Raw genomic sequence first — 24,005 nt, forward strand, 5'->3', positions numbered from 1 at the left:
CAGAAAACACGACTTCAGCATTTTGAAATGTGGGTGGTGTGGTGTGCAGCAGCTGGAGGTTAAGGGAGTTTTTAAAGAGAATGGCTACTCCTCTTCCTTTCCTGCTTGTTCTACCAGAGCTAAGTGTATTATACCCTGGGGGGAGAAAGTCTTTATCTTGGATACTGGGTTTAAGCCAGGTCTCTGTAATGGTGAGTATATCAGGGTTGTAGTGGGCTATGAATGCATGTAGGTGTGTTCGTTTGTTGGTAATGCTTTTTATATTGAGATTTAGGATCAGCAGGTCAGATGTTTGTTTGGCTGTGAGGGGACCTGGATTTCAGTGAATGTCACCAAAAGTTAGCAGAGTTTGTAGTGTGTCAGTATGTGTTTTTTAATATTAATTGTTTGTGAGCTTGGTCTATGTGTGTTTTTCCTAGTGTAATGAGTTGGTGTTATGATTGTGAGTACGTTGTGGTTGTGATATTTATAATTGTAGGACAAATGTAGAAGTGCGAGTGGGTATGAGAGGGAGGGCACCTGGGTGGGTAGTAGTATAAGAGTAATTATGCCGTGGTTGGTTTGTGAGGAAGGTTAGTGATAGTAGAGCACTATAGTGATAGGGATGTGAGTGTGGGTAATATGATAGTCCTTAGAGTGAATGCTACAATTAGTATTCTTGGTTGGTTGAGTGTAAGGGTGGAGGTGAGTTGGCTTGGAATGTGTTGTTGGGAGTGGGATCAGTGTAGGACGTAATTGGATTGGAGGGTGGGAGGGAGGTGGGAGGAGTGGGTTGGGCTAGAAATTAGGCAATTAGGGGTTGGACTAGTGGTCAGGTGATTAGGGGTTAGAATAAAAGTAGAAGTAGTGGGGCGGCTAGGAATTGGGGGCAGAGTAGGGGAGTGGAGTGAGCAAAGCGAATACGTGTTTCTTAAATACATAAACATAAAAGGTACATAAAAACACAGTGGCCATAAAGGAAGTTAGGAAGAATCTGCAGATTAACACATCTGTCAAGGACATTAAAACAGATACCAAAATTACGGAGCTACTCCCAGCAAAAATGCTGGTTCAACTATAAATTTAGACTATTTAAGAAAGGAAAGGAGCGGTTCTATTTAGAAAACCCCTTAGATGGCTAATACAGTTTAAACAAATATCACCTCCAAAGATGAAAATGAGCTTGAGTCCAGTCAGTTGATTAATTCTCATAGCAGTCGAGGTAGGAAAGAGGGGGGGACACGTGACGATAAGTAAGGCTGTAACTACAGTTTGACTTCTATAATTAGTTGGTCAGAAATGTAGGATCAAAGGACTGGGAAGTGACAAAAACAGCAACTTGTACACTTTTGTTAACAAACAGCAGGAACTTTCTACTGGTCAAAGAACAATTTCTACACATGAAATAATGACTACTTAATGTGATAAGGGATAATGGCAGTCCTGGTCCTGAAGAAGGCAAATGTGCCAAAGCATTTTGCTACAAAGCAGGACTCCGGCTAATCATACTCATCAATGACACTTTCCAGATGTAAAGCAAGGATGGATAAAAAGAGATGAATGTGAAGGACAGTATCAGGTTCACAGGTATGTAGGTGAACCGGGGAGGAGAGTACCCCTTAGAATGTGCATTAGGGGAAGTGGGGCGGAGAGTACCCCTTAGAATGTGCATTAGGTGAACTGGTGCAGAGAGTACCCCTTAGAATGTGCATTAGGTGAACTGGTGCAGAGAGTACCCCTTAGAATGCGCATTAGGGGAACTGGGGCGGAGAGTACCCCTTAGAATGTGCATTGGGTGAACTGGTGCAGAGAGTACCCCTTAGAATGTGCATTAGGGGAACTGCTGCTGAGAGTAGCCGTTAGAATGTGCATTAGGGGAACCCTTGCAGAGAGTACCCCTTAGAATGTGCATTAGGTAAACTCTTGTAGAGAGTACCCCTTAGAATGTGCATTAGGGGAACTGGGGCGGAGAGTACCACTTAGAATGTGCATTAGGTGAACTGGTGCAGAGAGTACCCCTTAGAATGTGCATTAGGTGAACTGGTGCAGAGAGTACCCCTTAGAATGTGCATTAGGGGAACTGCTGCTGAGAGTAGCCGTTAGAATGTGCATTAGGGGAACCCTTGCAGAGAGTACCCCTTAGAATGTGCAATAGGTGAACCCTTGCAGAGAGTACCCCTTAGAATGTGCATTAAGTGAAATGTTGCAGAGAGTACCCCTTAGAATGTGCATTAGGTGAAATGCTGCAGAGAGTACCCCTTAGAGTATGTATTAGGTGAACTGATACAGAGAGTACCCCTTAGAATGTGCATCAGGTGAAATGCTGCACAGACTACCCCTTAGAATGTGCATCAGGTGAACAGGTGCAGAGAGTACCCCTTATAACGTGCATTAGGAGAACTGGTAAAGAGAGTACCCTTCAGAATATGCATTAGGTGAATAGGTGCAGAGAGTATCCATTAGAATGTGCATTTGGTGAACTGGTGCAGAGAGTACCCCTTAGAATATGCATTAGGTGAACTGCTGCAGAGAGTACCCCTTAGAATGTGCATTAGGTGAACAGGTGCAGAGAGTACCGCCTAGAATATACATTAGGTGAACCGCTGCAGAGAATACACCTTGGAATTTGCATTAGGTGAACTGCTGCAAAGAGTACCACTTAGAATCTGCATTACGAACCGTTGCAGAGAGTACCCCTTAGAATGTGCATTAGCTGAATTGGTGCAGACAGTACCCCTTAGAATGTGCATTAGGTGAACTGCTGCAGAGAGTACCCCTTAGAATGTGCATTAGGTAAACTGCTGCAAAGAGTACCCCTTTGAATGTGCATTAGGTAAACTGCTGCAGAGTGTACCCCTTAGAATGTGCATTAGTTGAACTGCTGCAGAGAGTACCCCTTAGAATGTGCATTAGCTGAACTGCTGCAGAGATTTCGACTTAGAATGTGCATTAGTTGAACAGGTGCACACAGTACCATTTAGAATGTGCATTAGGTGAACAAGTGCAGACAGTACCTCTTAGAATGTGCATTAGGCAAACTGGTGCAGACAGTACCCCCTAGAATGTGCATTAGGTGAACAGTTGCAGGCAGTACTCCTTAGAATGTGCATTAGGTGAACAGGTGCACAGATTACCCTTTAGAATGTGTATTAGGTCAGTCGCTGCAAAGTACCCCTTTGAATATGCATTAGGTGAACCGCTGCAGAGTACCCCTTAGAATATGCATTAGGTGAACTGCTGCAGAGAGTTCCCCTTAGAATACGCATTACCTGAATTGGTGCAGAGAGTACCCCTTATAATGTGTATTAGGTGAACTGGTACAGAGAGTACCCCGTAGAGTGTGCATTAGGTGAACTGGTGCAGACAGTACCCCTTAGAATGTGCATTAGGTGAACAGGTGAAGTGAGTACCCCTTAGCATGTGCATTAGGTGAACTGGTGCAGACAGTACCCCTTAGAGTGTGCATTAGGTGAACAGGTGCAGAGATACCCTTTAGAATGTGTATTAGGTGAATCACTGCAGAGTACCCCTTAGAATGTGCATTAGATAAACTGGAGCAGAGAGTACCCCTTAGAATATGCATTAGGGTGAACTGGTGTGGAGAGTAAACCTTAAAATGTACATTAGGTGAACTGGTGCAGAGAGAACCAATTAGAATGTGCATTAGGTGAACTGGTGCAGACAGTACCCTTTATAATGTGCATTAGGTGAACTGGTGCTGAAAATATCCCTTAGAATGTGCATTAGGTGAACTGGTGCACCAGAGTACCCTTTAGTATGTGCATTAGTGGAACAGGTGCAGACAGTACCCATCATAATGTGCATTAGCTGAACTGATGCAGGGAGTACCGCTTAGTATGTGCATTAGGTGAACTCCTGCAGAAAGTACCCTTTAGAATGTGCATTAGGTGAACAGGTGCAGAGGATACCCCTTCGAATGTGTATTAGGTGATCTGATGCAGGAGGTACCCCTTAGAATGTGCATTAGGTGAACTGGTGCAGAGAGTACCCCTTAGAAAGTGCATTACATGAACTGGTGCTGAGAGTACCCCTTAGAATGTGTATTAGGTGAACTGATGCAGACAGTACACATTAGAATGTGTATTAGGTGAACAGGTACACCTGTGTACCACTTATAATGTGTATTCAGTGAACTGGTGGAGAGAGTACCCTTAGAATGTGCATTAGATAAACTGGTACAGAGAGTACCCCTTAGAATGTGCATTAGGTGAACTGGTACAGAGAGTACCTATTAGAATGTGCATTAGGTGAACAAGTGCAGAGAGTACCCCACAGAATGTGCATTAGGTGAACCGGTGCAGAGAGTACCCCACAGAATATGCATTAGGTGAACAGGTGCAGAGAGTACCCCACAGAATGTGCATTAGGTGAACAGGTGCAGAGAGTACCCTTTAGAATGTGTATTAGGTGAATCGCTGCAGAGTACCCCTTAGAATGTGCATTAGATAAACTTGTGCAGAGAGTACCCCTTAGAATGTGCATTAGGTGAACTGCTGCACAGAGTACCCCTTAGAATGTGCATTAGGTGAACTGCTGCACAGAGTACCCCTTAGAATGTGGATTAGGTGAATTGGTGCAGACAGTACCCCTTATAACGTGCATTAGATAAATTGGTGCAGAGAGTACCCCTTATAACTTGCATTAGTTGAACAGATGCAGACAGTACCCCTTATAATGTGAATTAGCTGAACTGGTGCAGAGAGTACCCCCTTAGAATGTACATTAGCTGAACTGGTGCAGACAGTACCCCTTAGAATGTGCATTAGGTGAACTGATGCAGACAGTAGCCCGCTGAATGTGCATCACATGAAATGGTGCAGAGAATGTGTATTAGGTGAAAGGATGCAAACTGTACCCCTTAGAATGTGTATTAGGTGAACAGATGCAGACAGTACCCCTTAGAATGTGTATTAGGTGAACTGATGCAGACAGTACCCCTTAGAATGTGTATTAGGTGAACAGATGCAGACAGTGCCCCTTAGAATGTGCATTAGGTAAACAGGTGCAGAGAGTACTCCTTAAAATGTGCATTAGGTGAACTGCTGCACAGAGTACCCCTTAGAATGTGGATTAGGTGAATTGGTGCAGACAGTACCCCTTATAATGTGCATTAGCTGAACTGGTGCAGGGAGTACCCTTTAGAATGTGCATTAGCTGAACTGGTGCAGAGAGTACCCCATAGAATGTGTATTAGGTGAACTGATGCAGAGAGTACCCCGTAGAATGTGCATTAAATGATCTGGTGCAGAGAGTACCCCTTAGAATGTGTATTAGGTGAACGGATGCAGGCAGTAGCCCTTAGAATGTGCATTAGGCGAACTGGTGCAGACAGTACCCCTTAGAATGTGCATTAGGTGAACAGGTGCAGGCAGTACTCCTTAGAATGTGCATTAGGTGAACAGGTGCATAGAGTACCCTTTAGAATGTGTATTAGGTCAATTGTTGCAAAGTACCCCTTAGAATATGCATTAGGTGAACCACTGCAGAGAGCACCCCTTAGAATGAGCATTACGTGAATTGGTGCAGAGAGTAGCCCTTAAATGTGTATTAGGTGAACTGGTACAGAGAGTACCCCGTAGAATGTGCATTAGGTGAACTGGTGAAGAGAGTACCTCTTAGAATGTACATTAGGTGAACAGGTGAAGTGAGTACCCCTTAGAATGTGCATTAGGTGAACTGGTGCAGACAGCACCCATTAGAATGTGCATTAGGTGAACTGGTGATGAAAGTACCCCTTAGAATGTGCATTAGGTGAACAGGTGCAGAGAGTACCCCTTAGAATGTGCATTAGGTAAACTGGGGTGGAGAGTACCCCTTAGAATGTGCATTGGGGTGAACTGGTGTGGATAGTAAACTTTAAAATGTACATAAGGTGAACGGGTGCACCAAAGTGCCCCTTAGAATGTGCATTAGTTGAACAGGAGCAGACAGTACCCCTTATAATGTGCATTAGCTAAACTGTTGCAGAAAGTACCCCTTAGAATGTGTATTAGGTGAACTGGTGCAGAGAGTACCCCTTAGAATATGCATTAGGTGAACTGGTGCAGAGTACTAGTTAGAATGTGCACTAGGTGAATTGGTGCAGACAGTACCCCTTAAAATGTGCATTAGGGGAACTGGTGCTGAAAGTACCCCTTAGAATGTGCATTAGGTGAACTGGTGCACCAGAGTACCCTTTAGAATGTGCATTAGTGGAACAGGTCCAGACAGTACCCATTATAATGTGCATTAATTAGCTGAACTGGTGCAGAGAGTACCGCTTAGAATGTGCATTAGGTGAACTGCTGCAGAAAGTACCCTTTAGAATGTGCAGTAGGTGAATAGGTGCAGAGAGTACCTATTAGAATGTGTATTAGGTGAACTGATGCAGAGAGTACCCCTTAGAATGTGCATTAGGTGAACTGGTGCAGAGAGTACTCCTTAGAATGTGAATTAGGGTAAACTGGTATGGAGAGTACCCCTTAGAATGTACATTAGGTGAACAGGTGCACCAGAGTACCTTTCAGAATGTGCATTAGTGGAACAGGTGCAGACAGTACCCATTATAATGTGCATTAGCTGAACTGGTGCAGAGAGTGCATTAGGTGAACTCCTCCAGAAAGTACCCTTTAGAATGTGCATTAGGTGAACAGGTGCAGGGAATACCCCTTAGAATGTGTATTAAGTGAACTGATGCAGAGAGTACCTGTTAGAATGTGCATTAGGTGAACTGGTGCAAAGAGTACCCCTTAGAAAATGCATTACATGAACTGGTGCGAAGAGTGCCCCTTAGAATGTGCATTAGGTGAACTGATGCAGACAGTACCCCTTAGAATGTGTATTAGGTGAACAGGTACACCAGTGTACCCCTTATAATGTGTATTCAGTGAACTGGTGGAGAGAGTATCCTTAGAATGTGCATTAGGTGAACTGGTACAGAGAGTACCCCTTAGAATGTGCATTAGGTGAACTGGTACAGAGAGTACCTCTTAGAATGTGCATTATTTGAAATGGTGCAGAGAGTACCCCTTAGAATATGCATTGGGTGAACAGGTGCAGAGAGTACCCTTCAGAATGTGTATTAGGTGAATTGCTGCAGAGAACCCCTTAGAATGTGCATTAGGTGAACTGGCGCTGAAAGTACTCCTTATAATTTGCATTAGGTGAAATGGTGCACAGAGTACCCCTTAGAATGTGCATTAGGTAAACTGGTGCTGGTGCTGTGAGTATCCCTTAGAATGTGCACTAGGTGAATTGGTGAAGACAGCACCCCTTATAATGTGCATTATCTGAACTGGTACAGAGAGTATCCCTTAGAATGTGCATTAGGTGAAATGCTGCAGAGAGTACCCCTTAGAATGTGCATTAGGAGAACCGCTGCAGAGTACACTCTTAGAATGTGCATTAGGTGAACTGGTGCAGAGAGTATGCCTTAGAATGTGCATTACATGAACTGGTGCAGAGAGTGCCTATTAGAATGTGCATTACATGAACTGGTGTAGAGAGTACCCCATAGAATGTGTATTAGGTGAACTGATGCTGACAGTACCCCTTATAATGTGTATTAGGTGAACTGGTGCAGAGAGTACCCCTTAGAATGTGCATTAGCTGTAGGCAGTACCACTTAGAATGTGCACTGGCTGTACTGGTGCACCAGTGTACCCCTTAGAATGTGCATTAGGTGAACAGATGCACCAATGTACCCCATTGAATGTGCATTAGGTGAACTGGTACAGAGAGTACCCTTAGAATGTGCATTAGGTGAACAGGTGCAGAGATTTATATTTGTTGTGTGCATTAGGTGAACAGGTACAGAGAGTAACCTTTAGAATGTGTATTAGGTGAATTGCTGCAGAGTACCCCTTAGAATGTGCATTAGGTGAACTGGTGCTGAAAGTACCCCTTAGAATGTGCATTATGTGAAATGGTGCAGAGAGTACCCCTTAGAATGTGCATTAGGTGAACAGGTGCAGAGAGTACCCTTCAGAATGTGTATTAGGTGAATTGCTGCAGAGTACCCCTTAGAATGTGCATTAGGTGAACTGGTGCTGAAAGTACCCCTTATAATGTGCATTAGGTGAACTGGTGCAGAGAGTACCCCTTAGAATGTGCATTAGGTGAACAGGTGCAGAGAGTACCCCTTAGAATGTGCATTAGGTGAACTGCTGCACACAGTACTCTTTAGAATGTGGATTAGGTGAATTAGCGCAGACAGTACCCCTTATAATGTGCATTAGCTGAACTGGTACAGAGAGTACCCCTTAGAATGTGCATTAGGTAAAATGCTGCAGATAGTATCCCTTAGAATGTGCATTAGGTGAAATGTTGCAGAGAGTACCCCTTAGAATGTGCATTAGGTGAACCCCTGCAGAGTACCCCTCAGACTGTGCATTAGCTGTACTTGTGCACCAGTGTACCCCTTAAAACGAGCAGGAGGTGGCTCATGATATAGTTAAACACATCTTCTCTTAGTAATCTAATAGTTGCTGAAAGCTAAGAAGTTATGTGCCTGTCAAAGTGCCTACCAACAGACTAGAGAGACAAAATGTTTCTTCATACAGAGATGAAGTATTTTTCAGTGAAATAAGAAAGTTTACCTACAACGCAAAGAAAGTTTAAGAAAGACTGAAGATGGAAGCCGATAAAGCCTGAGGACAGAGATTGGTAGGGGCAATATGAGCAGTACAAATGAGAAGGGTACCCAGACAAAACAGAATTACAAGTAAGACAATAAGGGTGTGCACTGCATTAAAAAAGGGTGAATTACAAGTAAGACAAATAAGGGTGTGCACTGCATTAAAAAAGGGGGAATTACAAGTAAGACAATAAGGGTGTGCACTGCATTAAAAAGGGGAATTACAAGTAAGACAATAAGGGTGTGCACTGCATTAAAAAATGGTGAGGACAGAGATTGGTAGGGGCAATATGAGCAGTACAAAGGAGAAGGGTACCCAGACAAAACAGAATTACAAGTAAGACAATAAGGGTGTGCACTGCATTAAAAAAGCCTGAGGACAGAGATTGGTAGGGGCAATATGAGCAGTAGAAAGGAGAAGAGTAGCCAGACAAAACAGAATTACAAGTAAGACAACAAGGGTGTGCACTGCATTAAAAAAGGGGGGATTACAAGTATTTTAATAAGGGTGTGCACTGCATTAAAAAAGGGGGACAAGAACTGGACCATAAAGTCCCAGGAGTATAAATTGTGCAAAAAAAAAAATAGTTCAAAGAATGACAATGTACATTATTGGGAGTGATCATATAACATAGCACAACTCAAAAGTTCCAAAATTCACAAAAAACCAACAGGAGAGCAGGACCAAGATGCAAAACGGGTTTATTCTGGTACCTCGGCTTCCACAGCCTTCAAAGGAATAACCCTTTCCAAACCACATGCACCATTTTATACAAATTTAATTAAATCCACTTAATGAATTAATTGGATAAACACACAATATATCCAGAATTAGACAGAATTAAAGGGACCAAGCACAAAGTTTATAAGACACAACAATGAACAGTATTTTAAAATATATTCTATTGTTGCTTAAAATTACAAAAAGTAATAAGATATACAGTACATCACTAAATTATCTAATACTGCATAATAGTCAAATTATTTTCTAAATTTAAGCCCTGAAATCTCTGTCGAAGTTTTCCGTGTCACAATGAGAGCCATTAATGCAGAGATTACTAAGTTTGAAAATGAAATTATTTCTAGAAAGAAGTATAAGCTTAACAGGGACATTAATGACTTTAGTAAGAATACTGTCTACTTATGGCAACGGAAACGTAAAAATGGTACGGCCGGAACCGGAAGAATTGAAGGAGCTCCCAGATTCAATAGAGATTCCTCTGTTTCATCCTCAGATACGGGTGTTAGCAGGAAGAGTGTTTCGTTTGAAAGAGTGGATAATGCTGAAGACATCAGCGGCCAGTCGGAGACGGAAGAACAAGTGAATTGGAATTTTCGCCAGAGGAACAAGCGAAAATCCAGAAGCAAGAGAGAGGCCAGCAGCTTGTGAAGCAAATGAGGGAGAGGGACACCAATTTATGGAGAGAGTTACTAAAGTGTGATTGGATGTGGGTACAAAGCTCAACATCTGTTCCAGGAGAGAGGCCAGCAGCTTATGAAGTGAATGAAGTGAGCTGCACACCACATCCAAGAAGGTTAGTCTGCTTATGGCCTCATCAAGTTATGACAGCTAAGCAGCATGAAGGCTAAGACTGCAACAAAGAGCATACTCCCTCTGCTAATAAGTGTCGATCCTAGGTCAAACAAAATCTATTACGTTAAACCTTTAATAGGCTAATACAAGCCGTAATGCTGCCCGTACTAAGATGAAGAGAGTCAGCCTGATTATGTTAATCTCCAACCCACATCGACCAACAGACAAGCTAGGGTTTCTACTACATACTTCTTACAATTTATCAGTTAAATGACTACTAGAGAACCAACAATTGCTACCAGTACACCAAACTACTACGGAGTACACTGAATAACAAGTTAACTAACGTCATCCAAACAGCTAACAATGCAGTCTTTCATGGAGCACGTTAATTAAGCAAATTCAAGAAACTAAATTAATTAACCTAAGAATATCACCACTCAGTAAAGCCTGAAATGGATTAATTGCAAAGCAGATCAAGTACGTGGAAATGCATTAAATCTGAGATTATCAGCTTTGAGTCAAAAGCTCATACTGATTAAACAGATGATTATACCAGAAAAACACAAATTAAATAGTGGCTTGTGCAGTACCAAATCAGCAAACACAGATGAGAGTTCTGGATCATTCAAAGAAAAGTAAATTAGAATTCATTAGTACATAGCCAGAAAGTCATCTCGGCTGTTAAACAGCAAACACTGTGCTACACAGTCATTATTTGGTTGTTAAAACGCAGAGCTTATTTAAATTTAAAGGAATATGCTGGCAAAAAACTTCATTAATTACTAACATTTCAGCAGGTGACGGGGCTTAAAACTGATCGAATTGTGAAGTAACAACACTGCAAAACACATCAAATAAAGGTTGTGAAGTTCATTTATTTTTGTTTACCACAGTGGAGTACTGATCAGAAATAACTGATTGCAGGCTCAGCCTGAGGTGCAAAATGCAAAAAGAACAAATATAATAAATAGCACTGAGCAGCATAAAAGTATCTGTACATACAGAGAGAACATTATTCTACAAGCACTGACATTACCTTACAGCATAAATAACTTAAAAAAAAATTTTTATATAACATCATTGCAAAAACCACTGGCATGACATGATATATGATTAAACAGATAACAGTGTATGCTGAAATTAATTACGGTAACAGTACTACATGGGTTTCACTGACAAAGGAAAGAGCTCCCAGGTTACTGTGAAGACAAAACAGAGGCATAGGACAGAAGGCTACAGCATGATAAGTTTTGATTAGGTGTGATGTCCCGTACTATTACAAACAGAAACTGTATGATTTGGGGTTTCTGCGATATTTGGCAGAAGCGATTACCGAAGTTTAGCTGCAAGTACAAAGAAGTTGTGGATCTGGTTGTCTAGTTTGAGCCTGCATTTCTTTCAAATGAAGAGCAGGACAGGTGGGTTGCCACTAGAAGGATTAGCCCCAGGTACTACAAAAGCCAGCTGCACCTCTAGTTAAGGGAGTAACAGATAACTTGGAGGAAAACTGCACACACTGTAGCAAGAAAGCTTTGCTTCATATAAACAGACTAAGAGAGCACAAGTAAAAATCCTCAGCAGTACAGCTACAGAATTTTAATGACACACCAGTAACCATTCATTGCAGTTTAGCTACAGAATGTTAATGACACACCAGTAATAATCCTCAGCAGTTTAATCAGAGAATGTTAATGACACACCAGTAATAATTCACAGCAGTATAGCTAGAGAATGTTAATGATACATCAGTAATAATCCGCTGCAGTTTAGCTACAGAATGTTAGTGACACATCAATAATAATCCGCAGCAGTATAGCTAGAGAATGTTAATGACACACCAGTAATAATCCGCTGCAGTATAGCTAGAGAATGTTAATGACACACCAGTAATACTCTGCAGCAGTACAGCTAGACAATGTTAATGACACACCAGTAATACTCTGCAGCAGTATAGCTAGAGAATGTTAATGACACACCAGTAATAATCCACAGCAGTATAGCTACAGAATGTTAATGACACACCAGTAATAATCCGCAGCAGCATAGCTACAGAATGTTAATAACACATCAGTAATAATCCGCAGTAGTACAGCTACAGAATGTTAATCACACACCAGTAATAATCTGCAGCAGTATAGCTAGAGAATGTTAATGACACACCAGTAATAATCCGCAGCAGTATAGCTATAGAATGTTAATGACACACCAGTAATAATTCGCAGCAGTATAGCTACAGAATGTTAATGACACACCAGTAATAATCCGCAGCAGTATAGCTATAGAATGTTAATGACACACCAGTAATAATCCACAGCAGTATAGCTAGAGAATGTTAATGACACATCAGTAATAATCTGCAGTAGTACAGCTACAGAATGTTAATGACACACCAGTAATAATCTGCAGCAGTATAGCTAGAGAATGTTAATGACACACCTGTAATAACCCTCAGCAGTTTAACTACAGAATGTTAATGACACACCAGTAATAATCCACTGCAGTTTAGCTAGAGAATGTTAATGACACATCAGTAATAATCCACAGCAGTATAACTAGAGAATGCTGACACACCAGCAATAATCTGCAACAGTATAACTAGAGAATGCTAATGACACACCAGTAATAACCCTCAGCAGTTTAACTACAGAATGTTAATGACACACCAGTAATAATCCACAGCAGTTTAGCTACAGAATGTTAATCACACACCAGTAATAATCTGCAGCAGTATAGCTAGAGAATGTTAATGATACATCAGTAATAATCCACTGCAGTTTAGCTAGAGAATGTTAATAACACATCAGTAATAATCCGCAGCAGTATAGCTAGAGAATGTTAATGACACACCAGTAATAATCCGCTGCAGTTTAGCTACAGAATGTTAATGACACACCAGTAATAATCCGCAGCAGTATAGCTACAGAATGTTAATAACACATCAGTAATAATCCGCAGTAGTACAGCTACAGAATGTTAATCACATACCAGTAATAATCTGCAGCAGTATAGCTAGAGAATGTTAATGACACACCAGTAATAATCCTTAGTAGTTTAGCTAATGAATGTTACCAGCACACCAGTAATAAACCTTAGCAGTATAGCTAGTGAATGTTACCAGCACACCAGTAATAAACCTTAGCAGTATAGCTAGTGAATGTTAACACTCCAGCAATAATCCTCAGCGGTAGAGCTATACTGCTGAGGATTATTGCTGGATTGTCTAACATTCACTAGCTATAATGCTGAAGATTATTATTGCTGGGGTGTCATTAATATTCACTAACTCTTCTTCTGAGTATTACTGGTGCGTCATTAGAATTCAGAATGCAAAAAATTGCAGAAAAAGAGGAAAATCCCAGGATGCAAAAAACTCCGTCACCAGCCTTAGTAAGAAGCTCAGATCCCTCATAAAATCCTCAAAAGCTAGTTACGAAAATAAAATTGCCAAAGATTCCAAAGATAACCACAAGGCATTCTATAACTATGTCAGGAATCTAAATGGCAATGCTCAGATCTGCTCTGAGCTACAACAGAATGGCATTAAATATACTGATCCCAAGGATATTGCCAATATCCTGGCAGATCGATTTAGTGCCAACTTCACCCCCCTCTCACTCCCTAAAGGGCCCATCTCAATACAAAAGATTGCCAAATTCCGATAATCACAGCCACACAGGTAGAAACAGCACTTTCCAAAGCTAAGAATACAGCATCCATGGGACCAGATGACATCCCAGGCTGTGTACTACATGAACTACAAAATGAACTGACACCTCACTAAGTGTCATGTTTAATCATAGCCTCACCTCAGGCTTCGTGCCCACTGAGTGGCACACAGCTACAGTTATCCCGCTCCACAAGGGAGGATCTGCCTTGGATCCCGGGAACTACCGTCCCATCAGTATGACAAGCCTGATCTGCAAGGGCATGGAACGCATTATCATGGAACTTATAAACAAAGACATTGGCAACCTTCAAATACTGGACCCCACCCAGTTTGGATTTGTGAAGGGCCGATCTTGTCTCCTGAATCGGATTGACTTCTTCAAATCAGTCTCCAGAGCTGTGGACGAGGGTAAGGTGGTCCACACAGCCTATCTGGACCTCGCCAAGGCCTTCAACACCATCCCCCACTCTGGAATCATAGACAAACTTACTAAGCTGGGCATAAATCTCTACGTCACTCGATGGGTTGCCAACTGGCTTACTGACAGAACTCAGACTGTAAATGTAGCCGACTCCAAATCCAGCTCCAGACAAGTGACAAGTAGAGTACCTCAGGGTTCAGTCCTGGGACCACTCTTGCTTGGCATCTACTTCTCTGAAGTACAGGCCAACACTAAGGGACTCTGGCTAACAAAGTTTGCAGGTGACTGCAAACTGGGAGCCATTATTGAATCTCCAAATGATGTGGATATTCTACAAAAGGGCCTTACAGAAACAGATGCCTGGTGTCAAAGCCATGGGCTCTAGCTTAATGCCAAGAAATGTATAGTTATCCCCTTTGGAAAAAAATATGTACCCATGAATTACCACATAGTTGGCAGGACACTAAACATCGAAAGTGTGATGAGAGGGTCACAGGTGGACAGTGGTCTCACTTTTGATAACCACATCGCCACAACAGTCAGGAAATCCTTCTATGTGGCAAACCTCATCACTAAGGGCTTTTCATCCAGAAAAAAGGAGGTCATTGTCCCACTGTACTCATCCCTCATTAGATCCATTACAGAGTATAATGCCCCATTTGATATATACCTCACAAGACATCTGCAACAGCTGGAAAGACCACAGAAATACCTCACTAAATGAATCACAGGCCTAAAGCAGATGCCATATGCTGACCGTCTAAAAAAACTCCAGCTATACTCTGTGGCATATCGTCTACTCAGAGGCGATCTCAGCTTAACATACAAGGCCATGTCAAACCCTGAGCTGTTGGACATGCTCCACTTAAAGAAATCCCAATCCCTCAGAGCTGCATGCTCCAGGGATCTAAACCTTGTCATCACAATGAACAAAACATGCTGGAGGGGATAGGTTCCTGACCCAGAGACTCCCCATACTCTGGAATAGACTGCCCATACATGTTAAGCAGAGTGCCTCATTGGCCCTCTTCAAAAGGAACCTTGATGACTGGATGGGAGATAGGAAATTCACCCCGGGGATCATGTCAGTCGCCCTGCTAGACAGGGGTCCAGAGCAGTAAATATTGTGGGAAGAAATATCCAGGGAATTGTTATAGCTAGGCTTGCATAGGCCCTAGGGCCGATAGACTAGTACCAACCTACAAACAGTCAGAATGCAACTCCAAAAATGCTTCTTGATCCAAGTAAAATGCTCCTGCTTCAACACAGTACATATCACCTAGCCTATCCCCCCATTCCATGTCTCTTTTCCTCTCTTTCTCTCTAGCCGTATAGCTAATGAATGTTAACAACACACCAGCAATAATCCCCAACAGTACAGCTAGCGAATGTTAATGACACGCCAGTAATAACCCTCAGCAGCATAGCTGATGAATGCTAACAATACACCAGTAATAATCCTCAGCAGTATAGATGATGAATGTTAAAAATACACCAGTAATAATCCTCAGCAGTATAGATGATGAATGTTAACAATACATCAGTAATAATCTTCAGCAGTATAGATGATGAATGTTAACAATACACCAGTAATAATCCTCAGCAGTATAGATGATGAATGTTAACAATACACCAGTAATAATCCTCAGCAGTATAGATGATGAATGTTAACAATACACCAGTAATAATCCTCAGCAGTATAGATGATGAATATTAACAATACACCAGTAATAATCTTCAGCAGTACAGATGATGAATGCTAACAATACAGCAGTAATAATCCTCAGCAGTATAGATGATGAATGTTAACAATACACCAGTAATGATCCTCAGCAGTATAGATGATGAATGTTAACAATACACCAGTAATGATCCTCAGCAGTATAGATGATGAATGTTAACAATACACCAGTAATAATCCTCAGCAGTATAGATGATGAATGTTAACAATACACCAGTGATAATCTTCAGCAGTATAGATGATGAATGTTAACAATACACCAGTAATGATCCTCAGCAGTATAGATGATGAATGTTAACAATACACCAGTAATAATCCTCAGCAGTATAGATGATGAATGTTAACAATACACCAATAATAATCTTCAGCAGTACAGATGATGAATGCTAACAATACAGCAGTAATAATCCTCAGCAGTATAGATGATGAATGTTAACAATACACCAGTAATGATCCTCAGCAGTATAGATGATGAATGTTAACAATACACCAGTAATAATCCTCAGCAGTATAGATGATGAATGTTAACAATACACCAGTGATAATCTTCAGCAGTATAGATGATGAATGTTAACAATACACCAGTAATAATCCTCAGCAGTATAGATGATGAATGTTAACAATACACCAGTAATAATCTTCAGCAGTACAGATGAAGATTGTTAACAATACACCAGTAATAATCCTCAGCAGTATAGATGATGAATGTTAACAATACACCAGTAATAATCTTCAGCAATATAGATAAATAATGTCTAATGCAGTGAAAAAATAAGTCAACTGATACCATCATGGCATTTCATAATGCAAGTTTCTTTCATGCACCGTGGAAAGTAAGGGAACAAATGTAATCTTCTAAAGAGTGCCCATCAAAATAAAATATAAAAAATGGCAAACACAAGCACTCTGCAACGCTTGAGGTGTATTAACTCCACAGCAGATCAAGCATTAGAAAGAAGGCATGAAATGTAAGATCATCATCAAGAGTCAAAATGTTGTATTACTTCATTAAACAGCCAATCATACATTACCAGACCACACTGCATGATGGGATTATGTGTTGGTAAATTCACATGCACAAACATGAGCTCTTCCTTGCTTCATACAGATACAAAAAAATCATTAGCTCATAACTACGTAGTCAGCCTGAATGAAAAAACTTTAAGTGTTACATTGATGTAAAGCTTCATGAATAAATGGCAATTTCAACAGTTCACATTCAGTGTACAAGTTTGATAACAGCAGAAAAACAAAAAATGCAAAGGGTATACGGTAGTAAGACAGGAATACAAGGCAGATAACACTGCATAAGCTTTTTAAATTTTACACCCAAGAGGAGCTGTTAATCTATGGGATCTACAATTATCATAACAGCAAGCAAGCACAAAGCTGGCATAGCTGTGTCTCATACTCAAGGAAAAGCAGGGATTTACAAATACAAAATTTACTGCAGTTTCAAATAGTGAAGCATTTTATTACTTCGAAATGTGGAACAATAAAGCAGCATACAAAAAGAGTGGTGTTTATTTGGTAAGAATCTGAGAACTTTGAACTGTGGTACCAGTATAGAAGGTGAACTTGAAAGGGGCAAGATAGAGGTCCACAGAAAGTCGTGCAAAAATCATAGACAACAGCTATGGTCAAAATCAGTACCAGCTGCAGACATAACACAGAGTCATGCAGAAATCATAGATTACAGCTACGGTCAAAATCAGTACCAGCTGCAGACATAACACAGAGTCATGCAGAAATCATAGATTACAGCTACGGTCAAAATCAGTACCAGCTGCAGACATAACACAGAGTCATGCAGAAATCATAGATTACAGCTACGGTCAAAATCAGTAGCAACTGCAGACATAACACAGAGTCATGCAGAAATCATAGATTACAGCTACGGTCAAAATCAGTACCAACTGCAGATATAACACAGAGTCATGCAGAAATCATAGATTACAGCTACGGTCAAAATCAGTACCAACTGCAGACATAACACAGAGTCATGCAGAAATCATAGATTACAGCTACGGTCAAAATCAGTACCAGCTGCAGACATAACACAGAGTCATGCAGAAATCATAGACAACAGCTATGGTCAAAATCAGTACCAGCTGCAGACATAACACAGAGTCATGCAGAAATCATAGATTACAGCTACGGTCAAAATCAGTACCAGCTGCAGACATAACACAGAGTCATGCAGAAATCATAGATTACAGCTACGGTCAAAATCAGTAGCAACTGCAGACATAACACAGAGTCATGCAGAAATCATAGATTACAGCTACGGTCAAAATCAGTACCAGCTGCAGACATAACACAGAGTCATGCAGAAATCATAGATTACAGCTACGGTCAAAATCAGTACCAGCTGCAGACATAACACAGAGTCATGCAGAAATCATAGACAACAGCTATGGTCAAAATCAGTACCAGCTGCAGACATAACACAGAGTCATGCAGAAATCATAGATTACAGCTACGGTCAAAATCAGTAGCAACTGCAGACATAACACAGAGTCATGCAGAAATCATAGATTACAGCTACGGTCAAAATCAGTACCAGCTGCCGACATAACACAGAGTCATGCAGAAATCATAGATTACAGCTACGGTCAAAATCAGTACCAGCTGCAGACATAACACAGAGTCATGCAGAAATCATAGATTACAGCTACGGTCAAAATCAGTACCAACTGCAGACATAACACAGAGTCATGCAGAAATCATAGATTACAGCTACGGTCAAAATCAGTACCAACTGCAGACATAACACAGAGTCATGCAGAAATCATAGATTACAGCTACGGTCAAAATCAGTACCAACTGCAGATATAAGCATATCTAAAACAATAAAACAGTTCAAATAGAACTGCTTAGAAGTACAAATACATATAAAGTTCATTCTCATATTTTTACAAATCTTCTACGGAAGATGTCTGGCAAAGTTGTACTCAGAATCAAAGACAAATATGAAGCATCTAAAAAAACAAAAGCTCAGGAAAACGATATGCTACCCAGTTCTAACGGTGTCTCCAAACAGTGAGGTGGGTCTAAGACTGCATTTAGTCCAAACAGTGAGGTGGGTCTAAGACTGCAGTGAGCGTACGCCGTTTTTCTGTGGGATGCAGCCTGGGGTGAAAGGACTGACGGCCACTGCTGGAAGCTCTGGAGTCTGCAGATCAGATCTGTAATAAGCACATTCCTCCAAAAACTGGCTGGAAGTTAAATCATTGTGAAATGAAGTGAAATCATTGAAGTGTCCCTCTTCAGTGATTAATGAAACTTGGGTGCTACATACGTCAGAAAGCCTCTAGATGATGGACTTTTGCCATCAATAATTATTTTAACGATTACATAGATGTACTCTTTAAAGACATACACAGACTCCAGCAGAAACAGACACAAAGTCTATCTAGGTCATTTACTTACTACAATTACTTGCAAAGTATCTTCCCCTCATCTGCTTCCTTAATATTCTATCCTCCATTAAACATATGCCTTTTTTAAAAACTTGACATGATTCACACCCTTTTCCATGAAAAATGATTTCCTTATATTACTTATAAAGTGACCAGGCCTGTGTCTGGTATTCATGTTTTTCTTTCCCCTGTCTTCTTTGCCTTCACCTACACACTTTCCAATGTCTCCTGCCTGTGTCCAATGGAGGAAGAGGTTGAGACATTAACTGTTTTAGAAAGTAGTTGAAGTATGATCACCAGGTGGTGTCATCTGTATCATGTGGCAGCAAACTGCTACTCTGTCCAGTGGCTGATGACTGGTGCAGGCTTTCACAATCTGTAGTGTACATACATATTGTTTTTTATCTCACTTTCAGGATTTCCTGCTTTATGTGTTGAAATGTTGAGATTTTAAATGTTAGTGTTCCTAAAGTTCATTTCTTAACATCTAACTATAAAGAGTGATGCATGTCTACTTGAAACTCATATTTTGTGACTTTACCACCAGGGCATTTCATTTGGAGAATAAATTAACAAGTGATAAATTCATACTAAGGCAGGCAGTATTTACTGTTTCGCATTTGTACATTTCCTTTGCCTTCCCATTTTTCATGGATGGTCCCTTTCCCAGCTACAATTGCTTACGTCTACTTGCTACAACTTTCAATTGAATGGGAGTAAGAAGATGGCAGCTACCATCACACATGCTGCCAGGTTACAAGGACAACAGGCCTGAATGCAGCCCACCAGACGTCTCGCCCATAGTTTGAATGGCACACCATCCCAGCATGGTACTGGTCGCGATTCCTTCCACCGGACATCTCGCCCATAGTTTAAATGGGACACCATCCCAGCATGGTATTGGTGGTGATTCCTGTACCACTCAAACCATAACATCTCTAGCTTTGCAATGGCAGTTTATAGTGGAGTTCAAAATGATTTACTGTTGTTCACCAAGGCATAAACAAAGATGAGCAAGAAATGCTCACAATACATTTAATAAAACAGCAAGCAATATTGTCTAGATAATTTATAAAGAACAGACCTGCTTGTAAAGTTTAGTTAAAATGACTTCTAAGACAACAAAGCAAGGTGACCTACCATACATGTAGAATCTTCTCTTATGCTTAGCGTGAAATCTGATGAAAAGTCAAGCTCAGAAACTGATGCTGTGTTGCAGTCTACGGCCTGTTAAATGAAAATATGAACAGGATATTAGTTAAAATGTCTAGGCCCGTGAAAGTCATCATGGATTACCTAACTAGAAAGAAATATGACGAAGCATAACTAAACATATTAAGTGATCACATTACAACACAGCTGTAAATCAATTCTGGAGGAGGACAGATTCATGAGTGATCTTTTGGGACTTATGCCTGATATTCTGGGTGAGGGTAGTGTGGAACAAGGGAAGATACAGGGTTTACTAGAGGGTCAGTCCAACTTAAGTCTCTAGTTATCAAATAATTAATATTGCGTGTTTGATGAAAATGTACTAGTGGTCAGGGATATGGGCTAGGTGGGGAATAAAGCAGTATGAAGCAAAGGCAGTGTGAAAGGGTGGGTGAGGACAGATGTCAGAAACAAGGGTGACTAAATATACAAGGGCAGAGGATTGTGACAAGGGTGACTGTATAAGGGCAGAGGATTGCGACAAGGGTGACTGAATGTACAAGGGCAGATGACTGTGAGAAGGGTGACAATGTACAAGGGCAGATGACTGTGACAAAGGTGACTTAGTGTACAAGGGCAGATGATTGTGACAAGGGTAACATGTACAAGGGCAGAGGATTGTGACAAGGGTGACTGAATGTACAAGGGAAGAGGACTGTGACAAGGGTGACTGTATAAGGGCAGAGGATTGCGACAAGGGTGACTGAATGTACAAGGGCAGATGACTGTGACAAGGGTGACTTAATGTACAAGGGCAGATGAGTGTGACAAGGGTAACATGTACAATCGCAGAGGATTGTGACAAGGGTAACTGAATGTACAAGGACAGAGGACTGTGACAAGGGTGACTGAATGCACAAGGGCAGAGGACTGTGACAAGGGTGACTGAATGTACAAGGGCAAAGGATTCTGACAAGGGTAACTAAATGTACAAGGGCAGAGGATTGTGATAAGGGTAGCTACAGAACTGTAAACCAACACAACAGACCACAACTCCAAATCAGGTGCAAAGTGTTATTGGTTTAGCGCTTTCTTCTCATGATAGAGACTTCCTCAGAACAAACACACAATGTTAACCCAGCCCTTAAATACCCATGAATCAAATAACTAACTGAATTAATTAAATCACAAGACAATGCTGAAAAAATAAAATGAATATTAATATGAATATAAATATAAATATACAAAATTACAAGTATGAAAAGAAAAAAACATGTTGTATAAATATTTTCCTATTAAAACACTAAAAACTTAACCCATAAGGTATTTTAATTTTAAAATACAAGCTATATTAATAGCCTTGTTTATACCTGAATACTGTGTTGCATATAATCTAAGTTGCCATTTTAATTCACCAATATCCAGGTGCAGATCAATAATTTTCCCCTGTGAATCTTTGGCAACATGGTCAACTACCAATGATTATGTGCTCCTTAATATGTCTAAACAGGGCATTAGTAATTTTACCCTTTCTTATATCATACACATGTTCACTAACTCGAGTTTTTAAGGATCTAGAAGTCTTTCCAATATAAAAAACAGGGCACATTTGGCACTTAGCCAAATACACAATGTTTACACTGTTACAATTAAAATGCCCTTTAATAATGATGTTTTTACCATTTAGTTTAAATTTGTCCTTAGTTTCTAGTATGTGGGTGCAAAAATTGCACCTACCACATTTAAAATTCCCAATAGGTCTATTGGACCAACTACCAAATATATCTTTACCCAACTTGAATACACCATGGATTCTACAGCTACCAATGGTGAAGTTTTGGACTTATTGCACAAAATAAATCAGCAATTGGCAGTACATACTGCACAGATTCAGAATTTAATGGACAAAACTGATTTACCAGTGGCTAATAATCTCTTTGGAAGTCTGGGGGCTTCCCTTAACCCAGCCCACGCAGACTATCCAAGGAATATCTGATGCCAGTGCTTCTGGACAGAATGGGAACGGTCCCAAACAGGGGAATGAACTCTTGGCTGGTAATGGAATTTCCACGACTGAAGATGGGGGAGAAGCTTGGAAGGCAAACAGTTTTAACATCAACCTTCGTCTGAGTAACGATAGCCGTGTACAAAATTCTCAACAATCTGCCACCTTGGCATCGTTATTAAAAGGCCTTTTAAATGTAACAGTGTAAACACTGAGTATTTGGCTAAGTGCCAAATGTGCCCTGTTTTTTTTAATTGGAAAAACTTCTAGATTCTTAAAAACTCGAGTTAGTGAACATGTGTATGATATAAGAAAGGGTAAAATTACTAACATCCTGTTTAGACATATTAAGGAGCACAGTAATCATTGATTTAAGTTTTTGGTAGTTGACCATGTTGCCAAAGATCCACATGGGAAAATTACTGATCTGCACCTGGATATTTGTGAATTAAAATGGCAACTTAGATTAGATGCAACACAGTATCCAGGTATAAACAAAGCTATTAATATAGCTTGCATTTTAAAATTAAAATACTTTATAGGTAAGTTTTTAGTGTTTTAATGGTCGTATTTTAATAGGAAAATATTTATAAAACATGTTATTTTTTTCTTTTCATACTTGTAATTTTGTATATTTATATTTGGGTCTATATTAGAACATCAAAGTTTCAAAACTTCGAATGTTCTAATATCGAACCCTATTCAGCGAAAGCTGAAAACATCGAATATACAGAACAGCAAATTTTTTCCTAGGGAAAAAAATTGCTGTTCCAAAACACATACACACAACACAAGCACATCAAACAAAACGCAATCCACACACATACACCTAAAATCTTACACCTAACCCTACACTAAACTATACACACACCACTAACTATCCACTTACCTTAACCCAAACCCTAACCCTAAGATCCACAGTAATCATTATCACAGTAATCATCAAACAATTTGCTGTTCCAAAACACATAGACACAACACAAGCACACCAAACAAAATGCAATCCACACACATACACCTAAAATCTTACACCTAACCCTACACTAAACTATACACACACCACTAACTATCCACTTACCTTAACCCAAACCCTAACCCTAAGGTCTGTCACTATCGCACACTTACCTCACCTGTGCCCTAACCCTAACTCACCTATCCCGCTCTAACCCTCACGTCCACACAATCGCACACATACCTAACCCGCACCCTAACCCTCATGTCCACACAATCGCACACATACCTAACCTGCACCCTAACCCTAACTACCCTAACCCACACTCAATCGCACACTTACCTGAACCCGACCCATAACTTTCCACCACAGTGCTGAAAATACCGAAGCAACAGAAAAGGACAACAGAATTCTTTCCCTAGGAAAAAATTTGGTTTTCTGTTGCTTCAATATTTTCAACTTTCGCTGAATAGGGTTCGATATTATAACATTCG

The 24,005-nt window shown here is 40.5% G+C and overlaps 1 protein-coding gene across 2 annotated transcripts in view; it reads right to left on the reverse strand.

Annotated features, from left to right (window-relative positions):
- Positions 1–24,005, reverse strand: part of PRMT3 (protein arginine methyltransferase 3) — a 2,672,092-nt gene that overhangs the window by 627,734 nt on the left and 2,020,353 nt on the right. For both annotated transcript variants that reach the window (XM_044082552.1, XM_044082550.1), the window contains exon 13: positions 20,543–20,629. In XM_044082552.1, the coding sequence (XP_043938487.1) occupies positions 20,543–20,629 (87 nt within the window). The remainder of the gene's footprint in view (positions 1–20,542; positions 20,630–24,005) is intronic.

The sequence above is a fragment of the Protopterus annectens genome, chromosome 9.part0 (genome assembly GCF_019279795.1).
Source record: "Protopterus annectens isolate FY-2018-M chromosome 9.part0, PAN1.0, whole genome shotgun sequence".
NCBI classification, from domain to species: Eukaryota; Metazoa; Chordata; order Ceratodontiformes; family Protopteridae; genus Protopterus; species Protopterus annectens.